Source organism: Hemibagrus wyckioides, linkage group LG15, assembly GCF_019097595.1.
Source record: "Hemibagrus wyckioides isolate EC202008001 linkage group LG15, SWU_Hwy_1.0, whole genome shotgun sequence".
Lineage (NCBI taxonomy): Eukaryota > Metazoa > Chordata > Actinopteri > Siluriformes > Bagridae > Hemibagrus > Hemibagrus wyckioides.
In genome coordinates, this window is record NC_080724.1 from 9,672,501 (window position 1) to 9,688,608 (window position 16,108).

The 16,108-nt window shown below is 40.3% G+C and overlaps 2 protein-coding genes across 2 annotated transcripts in view; one reads left to right on the plus strand and one right to left on the minus strand.

The window, feature by feature from the left end:
- Positions 1-8,104, minus strand: part of spryd3 (SPRY domain containing 3) — a 43,358-nt gene extending 35,254 nt beyond the window's left edge. Inside the window, exons 1-3 of the mRNA XM_058410095.1 lie at positions 7,940-8,104; positions 5,717-5,844; positions 3,362-3,437 (exon numbers count right to left, since the gene is read on the minus strand). Of these exons, the coding sequence (XP_058266078.1) occupies positions 3,362-3,437; positions 5,717-5,844 (204 nt within the window). The 5' untranslated portion in view covers positions 7,940-8,104. The remainder of the gene's footprint in view (positions 1-3,361; positions 3,438-5,716; positions 5,845-7,939) is intronic.
- Positions 8,105-10,733: 2,629 nt separating this feature from the next.
- igfbp6b (insulin-like growth factor binding protein 6b) lies at positions 10,734-14,558 on the plus strand. The gene is made up of 4 exons (XM_058409405.1): positions 10,734-11,210; positions 11,909-11,943; positions 12,352-12,471; positions 13,381-14,558. Exons 1-4 carry the CDS (start codon positions 10,904-10,906, stop codon positions 13,492-13,494), a joined length of 576 nt encoding a protein of 191 aa, XP_058265388.1. The 5' UTR covers positions 10,734-10,903; the 3' UTR covers positions 13,495-14,558.
- Positions 14,559-16,108: the final 1,550 nt, after the last annotated feature.

Sequence of the window (16,108 nt, forward strand, 5' to 3'; positions counted from 1 at the left end):
AAACACATTTATAAACAGAATCAAAGTACCTTTAATTACTTATATATAACAGCATTCACATCCCCCTAACCCTTCATCCTCAAAAATATTGGCACCCTTGATTCAGTAAAATATATATATATTTTTTTAATTCTGCTTAATATGTTTAAGCATGCACAAAAAGCGAGGTGTACACACACACACACACACACACACACACACACACACACACACAGCACTGCGGCATGGACAGGGTGCTTACTTTCCAGCTCCAATGCCCATGTGGAAGTGGAAGTTTATCAAACTGCGAAGCTGCCAGAGACCTCAAACCAGCACCGTAAATCACTCAGGACACGCCTTCACCCCAAGCCTGATTTACAGCCGCGGCCTCGCGGGCTTTTCCATGTTAAATCACCTGCGTGCGCTAGTTTACGCCAAAGAGCGTCATTCGTATCGGATGCACTCGTATGCAGCCTGTCCTGAAGAAGTCACAGGAAATCTTTGGAGTTGTTCCTTGAGGCTGCGTGCGACACAGAGCGAAGACGATGAAGAGCATTCTTGAAGAAAAAGGACGATGACTCACGGGGCCGTGAGAGCTAACGTGTACTACGCTATCAAAGATTTGTTTAATGTTATTAATAGAAAATAGAACAGCTTGTATGAATATGTATAAAAAAAAAAAAAAGTGCAGGTTGTGTGTCTGGATTTTCTTCTCACCACATGATCCTCTAATAATCTGCATATGGGATATAATAGGTTCAAGCCCACTCGTGTTTTTTTTTTTAAACAGAGATACTGAGTAGGTCTCTGTTTCGAATGGAAAAAATGCTAAATTTAGCACAAGTGTTGAGAAATATCTGAATCAGAACGGACACTCGGTTTTACTGAACCTTAGAACATGAAGGGGGGGAGAAAAAAAAAACAGAGTGGAAAAAAAGGCGTGCTGGTCGTTATGTAATCTCCGTGCTTCGGGTTCGTGTTCAATTTGCATCTGAAGTTGGTTTCTGTCTATAGATGAATGGAAATGTGTTGAAAGTTTGGTTTTGCTTAAAAGCAACCAGGGGTGGCTGGTTAAAACAAACAAACAAACAAAAAAAAAAACACGCAGAACGTAAACAGTAGCACAAAGAAAGAGTTAAAGAAGAAGTTCCATCATTTCAAGTTTCAAGAAAAACAGCAGCCTTTTGTTTTTTGGAGGCTGAATTTTTTTTTTGCACCGTTCCTAATAAATAGCATAACTGATATTATGTACAAAAGGATTGAAAAAGTATACACACATATTAAACATTTTCCAGTGTGAAATTACAATCACTAAAAAAAGAAAGAAAACTAGTCACATAAGTTTGCGCACCCCTTAACTAATACTTCGTTAAAGCAGCTTTTGATTTTCTGGGGTTTTTTTTTTTGGTAGGTGTCTATCATCATGGCACATCCTGACCTGGCATTCCTGATCCATCAGACTGTAAGAGTAATCTCCTGAGTAGATTCTGATGGATGCTTTGAAACTATTTGCAGCTACTGATAAAAGCCGCAGTTCTGGTTGATGAAAAGCAGTACTAAAGCATGATGCTACCACCACCATGCTGCACCATGGGTATTAGTTGTTTTTTTGGCACATAGACATTACTGCACAATGAAATTCTTTCTTCACATATCTCATCCTTAGGGGTTGGGGTCAGAGTGCAGGGTCAGCCATGATCAAGGTGGGTTGAGGGCCTTGCTCAAGAGCCCAACGGTGGCAGCTTGGTGGTGCTGGGGCTTGAACCCCAATCTTCCGGTCAACGACCCAGAGTCTTAACCACTCGAGCCTTTTAGAAATTATGGAATTATTATATATATTGTGGAATTGGTGTCATCATACATTTTGCCACATGGTTTGGGGGGATTATTTGAGATTAGTTGTTTTTTGTGATAAAGGGCTTCTATTTGATATTTGAGAACCACACAACAGATCAATATAAGAAAGGGGCGGGGCTTTCAGGTGGTACTGGGTCAAAAAATCATAACATGTTAACTTGCCCAGGGATGAGCGTCATCATGCGTTCAAAAGAAATAGAACCGGCGGATAAACAAACATGGAGAAAGGAACCGAACTTTTACATGGACAGTTTCATTTTTAACTTCTTCCAGATGGCAGATAGATGGATAGATAGATAGATAGATAGATAGATAGATAGATAGATAGATAGATAGATAGATAGATAGATAGATAGATAGATAGATGGGTAGGCGGATAGATAGATAGATAGATAGATAGATAGATAGATAGATAGATAGATAGATAGATAGATAGATAGATAGATAGATAGGTAGGCAGATAGATAGATAGATAGATAGATAGATAGATAGATAGATAGATAGATAGATAGGCAGATAGGCAGATAGGCAGATAGATAGATAGATAGATAGATAGATAGATAGATAGATAGATAGATAGATAGATAGATAGGCAGATAGATAGATAGATAGATAGATAGATAGATAGATAGATAGATAGATAGATAGATAGATAGATAGATAGGTAGGCAGATAGATAGATAGATAGATAGATAGGTAGGCAGATAGATAGATAGATAGATAGATAGATAGATAGATAGATAGATAGATAGATAGATAGATAGATAGATAGATAGATAGATAGATAGAGATAGATAGATAGATAGATAGACAGACAGATAGATAGACAGATAGATAGATAGATAGATAGATAGATAGATAGATAGATAGATAGATAGATAGATAGATAGATAGATAGATGGGTAGGCAGATAGATAGATAGATAGATAGATAGATAGATAGATAGATAGATAGATAGATGGGTAGGCAGATAGATAGATAGATAGATAGATAGATAGATAGATAGATAGATAGATAGATAGATAGATAGATGGGTAGGCAGATAGATAGATAGATAGATAGATAGATAGATAGATAGATAGATAGATAGATAGATAGATAGATAGATAGATAGATAGATGGGTAGGCAGATAGATAGATAGATAGATAGATAGATAGATAGATAGATAGATAGATAGATAGATAGATAGATAGATAGATAGATGGGTAGGCAGATAGATAGATAGATAGATAGATAGATAGATAGATAGATAGATAGATAGATAGATAGATAGATAGATAGATAAAACTTCACACGTACATCATAACACGTGAAATGTCAAGTTTCATATCACCAAGAAATTTTGATTTTTCCAGTGAGTATTTGGATTCTAACAGTTTAAGACAAGATGTGCCTCAGATAGACTTTATCTAACTTAACTTCTGAGGAATAAAATTCAGCAACATTCTTTCACACGTTCATTATCAGTCATCATTTCTCCCTGCGTTCTCATGTCTTAAACCCTGTGCCGCTGCCATTGCTTACCTCAAAGTAACAGTTTCCTTTTGATAAAGGTCGCGGAGCCACATAGCAGCCAACTTCATCAGAGTTCCCTTGGTAACTACAGCAGGGAAAATGACAGCACTTTAGAAACACTACATAAAGAGCACTGTTGCTATAGGTACTTCCATCCTTCCACCTGATCACGTCTCAATTATTCTGGATAATTGGGCTATGTTTTAAAATAGACTTTTTTTTATTAAAAAAAAATATTTAAAAGAATAATAGTGCTAACTAGGATATAAATGATTAACAGATCACATTGAGAGAATATTATCAGGAGCTTATCATGACCACATCTTCAAATCAGTTATAACTTCACATTATTTTATACAATTTCTACTGTTGCTCTACGTGTTTTTTTTATATAAATGTGTGTTAGTGTGAACAATGCCCTGAGGGTCTCCATCGCTTACAGGCAGATCTGCAGCACGTCAAGCCCCAACTGATTCAATTCTGACGAATCCACTAATTCTGTCTAACTGTAAAATCCTCACATGGTAGACTTGAAGAATCATGGTAGATGATTCACAGTTCAAAGGAAGAAATTCCAAATAGTTGAGGTTGACTCTCAGTTCAGGAAATCGACTCCAAATCATTGAGGTTGACTCTCAGTTCAGGCAATAGACTCCAAATCATTGAGGTTGTTGACTCTGAGTTCAGGGAATCAACTCCAAATCATTGAAGCTGACTCTCAGTTCAAGGGAATCAATTCCAAAACGTTGAAGGTGACTCTCAGTTCAAGGGAATCAATTCCAAATCGTTGAAGGTGACTCTCAGTTCAGGAAATCGACTCCAAATCATTAAGGTTGACTCTCAGTTCAGGGAATCGACTCCAAATCATTGAAGTTGACTCTCAGTTCAAGGGAAACAATTCCAAAACTTTGAAGGTGACTCTCAGTATAGGGAATCAATTCCAAATCATTGAGGATGACTCACAGTTCAGGGAATGGACTACAACTCGTTGAAGCTGACTCACAGTTCAGGGAACCAACTCGTTTTAGGACGTGACACTGAGCACATGTCCATGTCGAAATGCACTTGCACACTAAAACCCACTGGCGCAGGAATGACACAGGAGAGTTATTACAGCACTGTCTACACGCAATCTGACCTCCACGCTCACAATTTCGTCTCCAATTGAATGTGACAGTGACACGGAAAATATGGCATTTTGTGTTTTGTGGAATTCGGACAGCATGTTGCACAAAGACTGTTTGTTTTTCCGATACGTCAAATGTGCCTTTCATCTTTTGCTGAGCAAAAAAACAAGCAGCCCATAACATTTGCTGAGATTATAATTAGTTCAATCAGTGAGGTTTTGCGAGAGGCAGGCCTTATTTGCGTTGCTGAGAAGAGCTGATGGCTCTGCACGCACACACACGTGCATACACACACACACACACAGTGCATGCGAGCGTGGGTGTGGGGATGAGTACTTACTCTGACATTTCCAAAGAAGCCATTTGAGCCATAAATGACACTAACACTGAATGCGCAGGTGCTCGGAAACTGACAGAGCGGCCTGCGCTGGGGGAATACACGGTTCGGGAGGAAGATAAATGAACGCTGTTCTTTTCTGAGACGCTATTTATGGCGATAAATAAAAAGGAAAGCCGTGCACTTGTCTTCCATTAGTTTGATTTAATTAGCCTGGAAAGCGATTTAACAAGGCAGAGGCATCGGGAATGAAATTTTGTACGCAGATCAGAATTTTTTGCCTATTTATGGTCAGATCTTGTCAGACTTCTGTAACTTGTGCTGGTCGTTTGTGACTTTGTGATTGGTGCTTGCACTACTGAATACTGAAAGGCACGCTCGTTATGTTCTTCCTACAGCTATTTTGCACTAATAGATGATTAGATTGCACTAATAAACGTAGATCACTAGAATAATACATTAATCTATGGAAACGGGGAAGAAATGGCATGAAGACGCTAAAGAAAGCAAATAAATGTAGCCAAATGAAGTCAATTCTACTCTGTATGAAATGTACGTAAATGTGTGCCTGTTATGTTTTCATGTTGTTTTTGTTAACGAACAGACAAGACATTCCTCCACATAGGAAACTCTGATGAATTGCACTGATTTGTTTCTTTCCGTAACAGCGTAAAAGCACTGAAGCTGTACAGTACCACTAATCACGAAGCACTAATCACCGTGTAACTGCATGAATTAACTCATCATTCGCCTCAGTGATGACTAGATGACTACTAAGTACTTCTGGTCAGACATTCTTGTCTGAATTCCTAGATTTGTATTATGCTTCATGTACAGGGTGTCTGGCAGATACCTGGTGACTCAGACAGGCGTCTAAACCCAGACAGTCAGCAGACGTACCTCAAAGTGTCTCCGTCCTTCAGCATGCGCTTGTAGCGCTCCTGATAGCGTACCGCACGCACTTCCCTTATTTCTCGGATCCGTCGCCTCCAGTTCAGGATCCTGTAGTGTAAATTGATGTCGTCCATCTTGGTCCGGGGGGGTGGAGGGGGGGAGAAAAACAGTGGAAAAAAACACATCGACAATGTTTAGAATTCTTGTGCCGGGGACAGATGTTTGGAGAATGCAGTCAAGCTGCAATCTATTGTCTAAACTAATTACTGCATAAAACAGGCCACAATAGTCTTTCCTTGATTGCTGTTCCAGATGCATGAGACAGCTTTGATAGAGCGGATGTTCGGAGTGCTGCGACAACTTGTCTGTCATAACGGGGAACACTTTATTTTAACGTGTCTGTTTTACTGATCCGGTCAAAGCCTCATTAGGATAGGGGGAAAAAACACTCACACACACACGCACTGTGGCCCTGATAACCACAACAGAAATTGATCTAATCCACCATAACATTTCATGTCACACACTTATGTTTCTTTAGACACAAGTTGAGGTCAGCTCTATTTGGACAGGATTCATTTTACATATGGTCCTGGGGTCATTTTCTATTTAACTCTTATTTTGTTCCTCTGAAAATATACTTCTGTCCGGATCGGCCTTGTCTGTGAATCTCTCCGTGCTCCTCTGAAAAAAATCACAGGCTGAATTACCGACAGATTTTCACCAAACTCAGCAGTAAACTGATCATTTGAATCCAGATCCACGTCCATAAAGCAAGCTTCAGCCTTATGCTTGATCTCAGCTATTACACACGCTACCATTATCAGGGGGATGAAGAAAAACAATCATTTACAAAAGCAAGATCATGCAGGCTGATGAAAGGAGTCATTATAACGGAAGGCACCAGAATAAAGCATTACTTTATATTCTAATTAATTATTATTATTGTATTCACATATGCACAATAACTGCGACTTTAAGCTGTCCATAATCAGGCACAGGAACACAACTCCACAATATTCAGAGGAGCCACAGTGAATCATCTCCCTCCACCTATCCCTATCTTCTGCATCCTCAACACTTGCACCCACTAGCTTCATATCCTCATTTATTACATCCATATACCTCCTCTTTGGCCTTCCTCTTCGCCTCCTGCCTGGCAGCTCCATGTCCAACATTCTCCTACCAATATACTCACTTCAGAAAAATCAAGCTAGAAGGAATGAATGATTACTGACTAGTTGCATCACCTCTGGGTCCTTAAACATCTAATGGTGCAAACATCAGGGTTCCAAGGAAATAAAACCTGCTAGAAACGCACTCCTCCTGTGGTCATTTTTATTTCCGTCCCGATGGACAAGAGACAGGAATCGATGGTAACGAATTCATTACAGAAATAATAAATCAACTAATCCGTAGAGGTTTGGATTAAAATTCAAGCAACAAGTTAAGTCTGCAGCTTTATTAGGTTAATCATAACTTGGATAGCTTGAACAACGGTTGATTATATTCTCGGGTAAGCTCATCATACATTACTTTATCACAAAACAAAATGAAAAGAAGGCATTTAAGGTGTAATGACGCTTAATTAGGAGTCCTACCCTAAAATAACGTTGTGACAATGTCTTAGATAAATTACTGAAAACAGATCTGGATATTAAAGATGCCTTCAGTAAGACTGGTGTTTTCAATATCTAATGGGTTTGACATTTCAATGATTTCCGCCCACATCCGCGAAGCCCCGCCCCCATAGACCATAGAGTATAACGTCTATAAAAATGACTCATAGCAAACATTCCGGTCCGGAAATCAGGCTTTAAAGCGGATTGATTTTTTTTCCCAGAGACTTGCCACTTTCGTCCGTGTCTTCCGATAACTTATCTGAACAAAAAAGGATCTCAATAAAGTCAGCTAGTCGCGTGTCCAGCCTTTAACCATCCATCTGTCAGTCAGGTTTAAGTCACTCTAAATACACAGTTAAGTAGCTGACTCATACACTTTATAATCAGCCAGCTAAATACGCGAAAGAATACCAAAAAACTTTTTCAATTAAAAAAGAAAATCCAGTTAGACACCAACACTAACTTTTGCCTTCCGCTAAACTTTGCCATCGAGCAAGTTAACTATCCAGTTACTCTCAGCTAACGTTAGCATTAGCATCGAATCAAACGCTCGAAGGAAACTGGTACTGAATCGCCATTTTGGTTCTTTTCCTTAAAGAAATCTTACCTTGCTCGCATGTGTAGGTGATTTTATGGGATGTTAAGGCCCCTTGTGTTTAATTCTAGCAACAAACTCCATTAGCTAGCGCGCTAATCATCTGAAAATCTCAACACTAACGTGTCTAAGACTCTTCCTGTTTACATCAGAGGCCAGTGAAGGGGGGGGCGCGGAAAAATACCCTGACGCGGATTGAACCAATAATAAAGTGAGTCGCAATCCAGCGCATGCGCACCAAAGTGAAACGTCAGCGGTAAGGCGTACTCGCATACTAAGTAGTAGAGTAGGGCGCTATTTTGACGTGCTGGTTTGAAACGCTAACTAGTGCGTTAGTATGCGGTTATCCACAGACGTGGTCAAGGTCTCAGTACAAAGCCTTAGTTCAGTCTTTCTGAAAAAAAAAAAAGACTTTGCTAGATTTATTATACATCTCTAGAAAATTCTAGAAATGTACCTAGTATTATTATTGTGACAGATACATCTAGCACCCTATATTGTTGTTTGGTTTGTCAAGGAGCATTGAGAATTGTTGTTTTGTATTTTTTACAATTTAAATACACCATTTTTATCAACAAGTGAGCAAATAAGAAAGAAAACAGCCCCACATCCCACCCAGGTCTCTCCCTAATTTAGTCTTATTAATTCTCACTGCTGGAAGTTGTAAATTTCCCATTGGGATGAATAAAGTATGTATGTATGTATGTATGTATCTCTCTCTCTCTCTCTCTCACCTACAAGCCAGCTCTCCACTATCATACAACAGCTACAAACTGGACAGGGTGAAGGTGAACACAGCCAGCTTTATCTTTTCAAAATACTGCTTATGCTGTGTCCCAGGGCAGAGTAACATACTCAAAGTAAAGCACTTTCCACCCTTTTCCACATACATGAGAGAGTATAACATCTCCCCTAATTTAAAAGGCAATTCATGCTCTCTGGTCTCATCCCCATGAATGACCGCCATTACTGGTGTTTAACCTCGCAAATACCACAAGTTCAACCTACACGTCTTTTAATACATCTAAACATATATTCAAAATATAGGAAAAATGCCTTTATGCCATGAAAATGCTAAAAAAAAAAAAAGAAAGAAAAAAAAACAGGGGTGGGGGGGTGCGACTGGTGAATGGTCAGAGCTGAATTCCAATTCTTGCAAATAATTTACTTAGTGTAAAAAAAATGGCCACAGAATCGTACCAGGAGAAGCTCACAAAAGCCTAATGGTAGGTGGACTGCCTAGGATAAATTGTCCTTAGGTGCGAGTTTGTGCACACGCTGTACTGTGATGGACTGCCGTCCCTACCTTGGTGATTCCTGTTTCATAGTAAATGTAAAGCCTTGTTATAGTTCTAGCTTCTGCAGGAGGCACCTGTTGAGACGGACAGACGAATGAATCTGTGTGGAAACCGTCTCCAGAATGCTAGGTGACTAAAGTGTCAGCGTGTGAAAGGTCTACATGGGGATGGATGGCTAGTGATAAGTGATGTACACTTCTGAGAAAGGCATTTGGGAGAGAATAGCTATCTCAGTGGATGGACTTGTTCTGACAGACAATTTTGGAGGGGAAAAAACACCATAAAGTTCCCTATTGATTTGGTTTGCAATCCTTTTGGAACATTTTCTTGCTGGAACATGTGGAAAATAAGCATTGGTTCTGCACTTAGCCTTAAATGGAAATAAAACACTGCAGGTATCCTTTTTCTTTATTGCCAAAATCGATCACCTCCACCGATATCGCGTTAGCAACACCAGCTGTCTAACATCTGAGCAGAGTGGAAGAAACAGAGATTGCCAATCTGGTTGTGTTCCCATTGTTCAGGGAAGAGATGTTCCTCTGAAACCCGGGAGGTCAGCTGAGTCATACATGACACTTCTAACAAGCTCAAAGCCGAACAGGTTTGCGGTTGAGAGCATTGTTAGAATGACTTCTAAATCCTGTTTCCAGGAAAGTTTCTACACAACACTTAACTTGTGAAGGAAGGAGACTTCCGTTTGCCTGAGAACTGTCATACAGGGAAAATCCCACTTTACAGCCTAGCTGTAATGGTATTTAGGTGAAAGGACACAGGCTTGGACATGAAATCTTTTGTGGAGGTCATGTTGGGCGGATAAACTGATCATCAGCTTTGTTTACATAGCACTCTAGACAATTGTCAAAGTCACAATGCACAATAAAACCCAGGTTAATATCACAAAATGAACAAATTCTGCTCAGCTATACATTCCAGAAATGTTAAGTACCCCTAGCTACATATATAATTGATCATGGTTAGGTACATGGACGTTGAGAAAAGTTTCTCCAAACTATCACATGTGCCAGAGTCTGATCAGTGACCATAGAAATGACCACATGATCCTCATATTCTGATGATACTGACTTTTATTTTTGCAGCAGCACTTCAAGCCAGAGCATATCGTCATTACAATATGTTTTAGAATTGGTAGAAACTCTGAAAGAAGTGCAGTGGTGTAGACAGGAGAGGAACTGAATCCTTTGCCCTCTGTGTGTTACCATGGCAAACATGACCAGAAAGCTGTGACTTACATTTTCATGTACGGTGCATTGCACAGCTTTTGACATGTGCCACATTTATATTTCAGACAAACGAGTGCTTCCAGATGCGAGAGCGGAGGAAGAAAAGCTGGAATGGAGCTTGATCATTTCTGAAAGGAAAAATAATCTCTTTCTCTAACCCCCCTTTCTCTTTCTCCCTCCCTCCTTTCCTTGCTCTCTCTCTCTCTCTCTCAGTCCCAGCCCCTGAAGGTGTCATAACCATGCGCTCTCTCCCTCTCTCTCTATCACCGCCTTTCAGATCTTTAAAAGCTGCTGCTCTGTGCGTTTCTCAGGATCGTGTCCTCTGGCACTCTGGCTGAACGGAGCACCGAGCAAGGAGAAAAGACAAGCAGATCTCCTCCAGAAATAGCGTCGGACAAGGAGCACACATACAAACGGTTGAGTCCCACAGCTCAAAGATGCCTTTGCTCTTGAACTTGACAGCTGTTGTCCTGTTGCTCATCGCTCACTGTGGATCCTGGACTCTGGCCAGCCGCTTGGGTACCCATAAGATCTGCCCGTCCTGCAAAGACTCCCGAGCTTCTCGGGACCCCGAGAAGCTGGCTTTAGGGGAGCCGTGCGGGGTTTACACACTGAGCTGTGCCAAGGGCCTGCGCTGCATGCCTCCTCCACGCGACCTCAGCCCGCTCCAGGCTCTGCTGCAGGGCCGAGGCATATGCACCAAGCAGATCAGGACGAGTCCCACCGAAAAACCCCACCCTCCAGGTAAGAGCTTGTTGCCTGAAGCATGACAGTCTCTGAGTCATGCTGTAGCATTTGCATGCAGCATCAGAATGAACGCTGTAATCTGCTTTAAGCGCACCGGCATGTAGCAGCAGCATGGGTTTCAGGCTCCACAGATGCCTTATTAGATGCTCACCTCGGTCACTATGCTGCAGTGTCGGTGTCAGTGTCACAGGGATGACGGAAATGCTAGAGGAAGAAAGGCATGCTTAGGCTGGGAAATGACAATAAATTCCTCTGGTGTGCCAAAGCAATTCAGGGACTTCAGTGACTAGCAGATCACTTACTGTCAGTATGCATGCGCCTCTTGTGTGTGTGTTTGTGTTAGTGTGTGTGTGATATACATATACAGTCCTATATGGGCTTGCCAAATTGAGCATGTGTGACTAAAATTAAATGGGTCAAACAGGGAAAAAAAAGAAATGAGAAATAGGGAAGGACCGTATGTATAAATGTGTGTGTGTGTGTGAGTACATGTCAGTGTCACCCACATTCTCATGGTGCTGATTCATACACCCGACGTCTCCATCTACTGTTCATTAACAGCTATTGCATTAAACACAGCCTGGGTGAACAGCAAAACTGAAACCGGCTTCATTTTATTCTGCACAGTTCTACAAATGATCCTTTATTTCAGCGTCCATCACGCATTTCAGCATTATCTTCTGTTGTATTTGCAGGTCCACATCCTTCACACAGCGATGAAATCGAAAAGGTTGGTGAATTCTTTACTTAATTTTCCTCCAGACAAACCCCATGAAACTCTTGCTTTTAACACTAGAACAGCATATGAATCCTTAAACTCATTCCTGAGAGACCCCTCTTACAAAGCCTTCATGTCACCCCCCCCCCACACCCCCCAATCATCACGGCTTGACATCCAAAACATTTCAGGTCCACCCTTTTTGATCCGGAAAGCTTTACAATAACACACAAAGAGAATGAAGTCAGATCCAGAGTGCTCCCTGACACAGATCTGATCACCAACCCTCAAAAGAACCCTTAGTGTTGCACTTCTTATCCAGTGTTCAGATCAGAGAGGCATGCACAAGCTGGAGCATTCGATTCATTTTTTCCCCACAATCTCCCATCTTTTTCCTCTGTACTTTCATTTCCTCCCCAGGCTCCATGCCGGAAGCTGCTGAACGCCGTGCTGCGTGGCCTCGAGCTCACCGTTTTCCAGTCTGATCGTGACATCTACATCCCCAACTGCGACACTCGAGGCTTTTACAGGAAAAAGCAGGTGCGTAATCGTCTGATGTGAAGAGCTGGCAATCTGAATAGACAGAAAATAAAGGCACAAAAAGAACAAGAGTAGCATATCTTCTAGCTCAAGCATGACCATAAACTTATGACCATATGAGTGGAGAAGTGCAGCTGAACCCCAGTATTATAATTTAATAGAAATATAAAAGACATTATATCCAAATGCACTGCTTAATACAGCCTTAATACAAAGAAAATGTTTTATTATTATTATTATTATAATGTTTGTACAGTTTAATAAATCATTTCGTAATGGTGAAAATCTCTACATTTTGGATAATTAAAACAAAATGTGTTCATTAATGTATTCACCTGAAATGGCAGAACACTAATTATTATAATCTATAATGCATTATATATATAATATTTTATATAACACAATAATACGTTTACAAGTTTCAAGGCTTTACAATATCCTGTATCCATTGCTAGAACATTTGGATTAAAGGCGAAAAATGGTGTATAAACAATTAAAGGAGCGCATTTTCGGGTTGGACACAGAAACACGTTTTAATCTGATACAAACTCGCCTGCTGTTGAACCTGGAAAATACAATATCCTACCCTAAGCATGTGAAGCTTTAGCACTTTACAGCAGTCTGTGTAATGCTGTATTTTATAACATAGACTATTTAAATGGTATTTGAACTGAGTAGAAGTTATATTTAGGGATGAAGATGCACAGAATTGGTCCAGACTGCTGGAAGCTGTCTGAAATCTCACAGCATGTGTGTGTGTGTGTAATGAAGGTGACTTTTATTACCCTTGATATAGACTTATTCTTAAGTATTATCTTGCAAATCAATTGTTCCAGCATCCGGTTTTAGTTACATTTCATGCACCTCAGAGAGACTCTTAGTTCTAAGTTTGTACCTGTTGCTCCTCAGTGTCGGTCCTCTAAAGGCATGCAGCGCGGCCACTGCTGGTGCGTGGACGAATTAGGCATCACTCTGCCGTCCCCCACTGACGATGACGGCACTTTACCCTGTGACGGAGAGTGAGACGGGGCAAGTGCCACCACAGTTCTGAGCCAGGAGGAAGAAGAGGAGGAGGAGGAAAAGATGGGGAGGGGCATAAGGGAGACGGGAAGACGGGAAGACGAGCCGCTCGTGTTAGACACTGCCTGGCCAGGAGACACCAGGGGGAAAACCACTGAACACGGGAAAAACACACGCTCCTCGCTCAAACACTCCATCCACCGCACCACCTGAAGGTTATACGCCTCTCTGCCATGCGCCTCTGCAGACCTGCAGCGTGTAAAGCACAGAGCCAACGAGACACTCCATCGCTCGCTCCACCTGTGCTCGAAAACTTCAAGACTGGCCACTTAGTAGCGTCCATTTTTCTGTGATAAGCCATCACTGCCTGTGTCTTGTGTATCTCTGATCGAGTAGGCTGTAAAAAAAAAACCCCACAAAAACAAACAAATACTGTTTAAGCCGGCGTGGGTGACATCTTTCTCTCCCGCCTCCCCATCCATCCCCTCTCCCTCTTCTCCAAAGATACACTGACTAAATTAATATGTATGAAAAGAAAATTATGCCTTTACATTTAATTTATTTCGGAGTATTATTGTATTTCCTTGGAGACGGTGTATTTCATGTAACCGAGACATCGACACTACCGTATGTGCACATGATTTGGGAAAACATTCACTCCTTCTGTTGTGGCGTTAATACACACGTCGTTTGTACATAAGTTCTTTTTATTTTTCCTTCGTGGTTGCCATGGGGTGATAGGTTCTTGAAAGCTGAATGGCTATTACTTTATCTGAAAAGGCATATTTTTATATACTTCAATATAATATTTTATATATAGATCGATGCTTTATTTAAGGAACTACAATACCATGTATTTTTATATTGTCAACATTGTTTTTATTTTTTTTTCATTGTCAACTTTAATTTCATGCTGAAAGTAGGCTATGATGGCACATTTTAGGAATAAAAAAAAAAAGAGTAAATAAATAACACACCCTTCATTGTACTACTAGACATGTTTTAGGAATATTTATGTATTATGATCGTTCAGAATTTCAAAAAAGAAAAAAAAAAAGAAAGGCGAATATCTATTTTCTCACTTGCAAAATGTAGAGAGGAAAAAAAAAGTTTCAAATGAAAGTGCACAAACATTCATACTTCTCTTCTGTATCGGTGTCTGTGTGTGCCAGTGATCGCAGGAGGCTCTGAAAAGCCGCAAAACTTTATGACAAATAAAGAACAAATAGCTATATTACTATTATAAGTGACAGTGGGTTGTGTCTTATTTGAAAACACCATTAAAAGAAAACTTAATGTAAGGTGCACACACACACACACACATATATATATATATATATATACACTGTATATATATATTGCATGGATCAGACTTACCTTATTCTATAGCAAATTTGTGGGGTGTGCTTTTATAGGAAAATAATCAATGACAGTGACTGTTACACTACTGTTAGTTATAAGTTGATTATTAACCTCTAACAGCACACCCTGAAGTGTTTCAATTTCTCTTATTAAACAACATTGTGCCCAAACTGCCAATTTCATGTTGTATGTTAAAGTCATTATTTAACTTCTTCTTTTTCTTCTTCTTTCGGCTTTTCCCTTCAGGGGTCGCCACAGTGAATCATCTCTCTCCACCTATCCCTATCGTCTGCATCCTCAACACTTACACCCACTAGCTTCATATCCTCATTTATTACATCCATATACCTCCTCTTTGGCCTTCCTCTTTTCCTCCTGCCTGGCAGCTCCATGTCCAACATTCTCCTACCAATATACTCACTCTCCCTCCTCTGAACATGCCCAAACCATCTTAACCTGGCCTCTCTAACTTTGCCCCACAAACATCCAACATGAGCTGTCCATCTGATGTACTCATTCCTAATCCTGTCCAATCACATCACTCCCAAAGAGAACCTCAACATCTTCAGCTCTGCTACCTCCAGCTCTGACTCCTGCCTCTTCCTCAGTGACACTGTCTCTAAACCATACAGCATGGCTAGTCTCACCACTGTCCTGTACACCTTCCCCTTGATTCCTGCTGATATTTTTCTATCACACATCATCATGTAACAAATTAAAAAAATGTATTTGCAATTTGTTCCTTTAATGGCCGATGTTATAACGACTATATAACCTTCCGTCACCAGCTTGTTCCGACAATAAGACTTATCCATCAAAAAACAGTTACAGCTTTACCTCTGACTGAAACTGGAAACTCGTTCCATAAATGCTAAATAAACTTCTTCTTGTGGAGAACCTCAGGATATCAATGACATAAAATCAGCTTATGTGGAGTGTCTGCCATGTTACAATGCCACCATCTACTACATACATGAGGCAAACACACCTAACACAGATCTAAATATGTATTTGAATTTATACCTGAAATGGGTGTGTCCTAAACGTGACCTTTTTTTTTTTTTAAATGAACCCACTATGTACCCAAAACACTTGAAAAAAAATAGATTTTTAGCTTTTGATTTCCTCTTCCTCAGCTAGAAATGTGGCCAGGAGTGATTATTTTAATGATATATATTAGTGATATTTTCTAATTAAGTTTACACAGGCGCATGCGCACTCACAGTCAGTGATGAATATGGTCATTTTATGCACT

What these genes read in the sequence shown, in the direction of transcription:
- igfbp6b (XM_058409405.1), top strand. Translation starts at nt 10,904, where the DNA reads ATGCCTTTGCTCTTGAACTTGACAGCTGTTGTCCTGTTGCTCATCGCT. An exon ending in CGAAAAACCCCACCCTCCAG is followed by an intron (nt 11,211 to 11,908) that starts GTAAGAGCTTGT and finishes TTGTATTTGCAG; the next exon opens with GTCCACATCCTTCACACAGC. An exon ending in GCTTTTACAGGAAAAAGCAG is followed by an intron (nt 12,472 to 13,380) that starts GTGCGTAATCGT and finishes GTTGCTCCTCAG; the next exon opens with TGTCGGTCCTCTAAAGGCAT.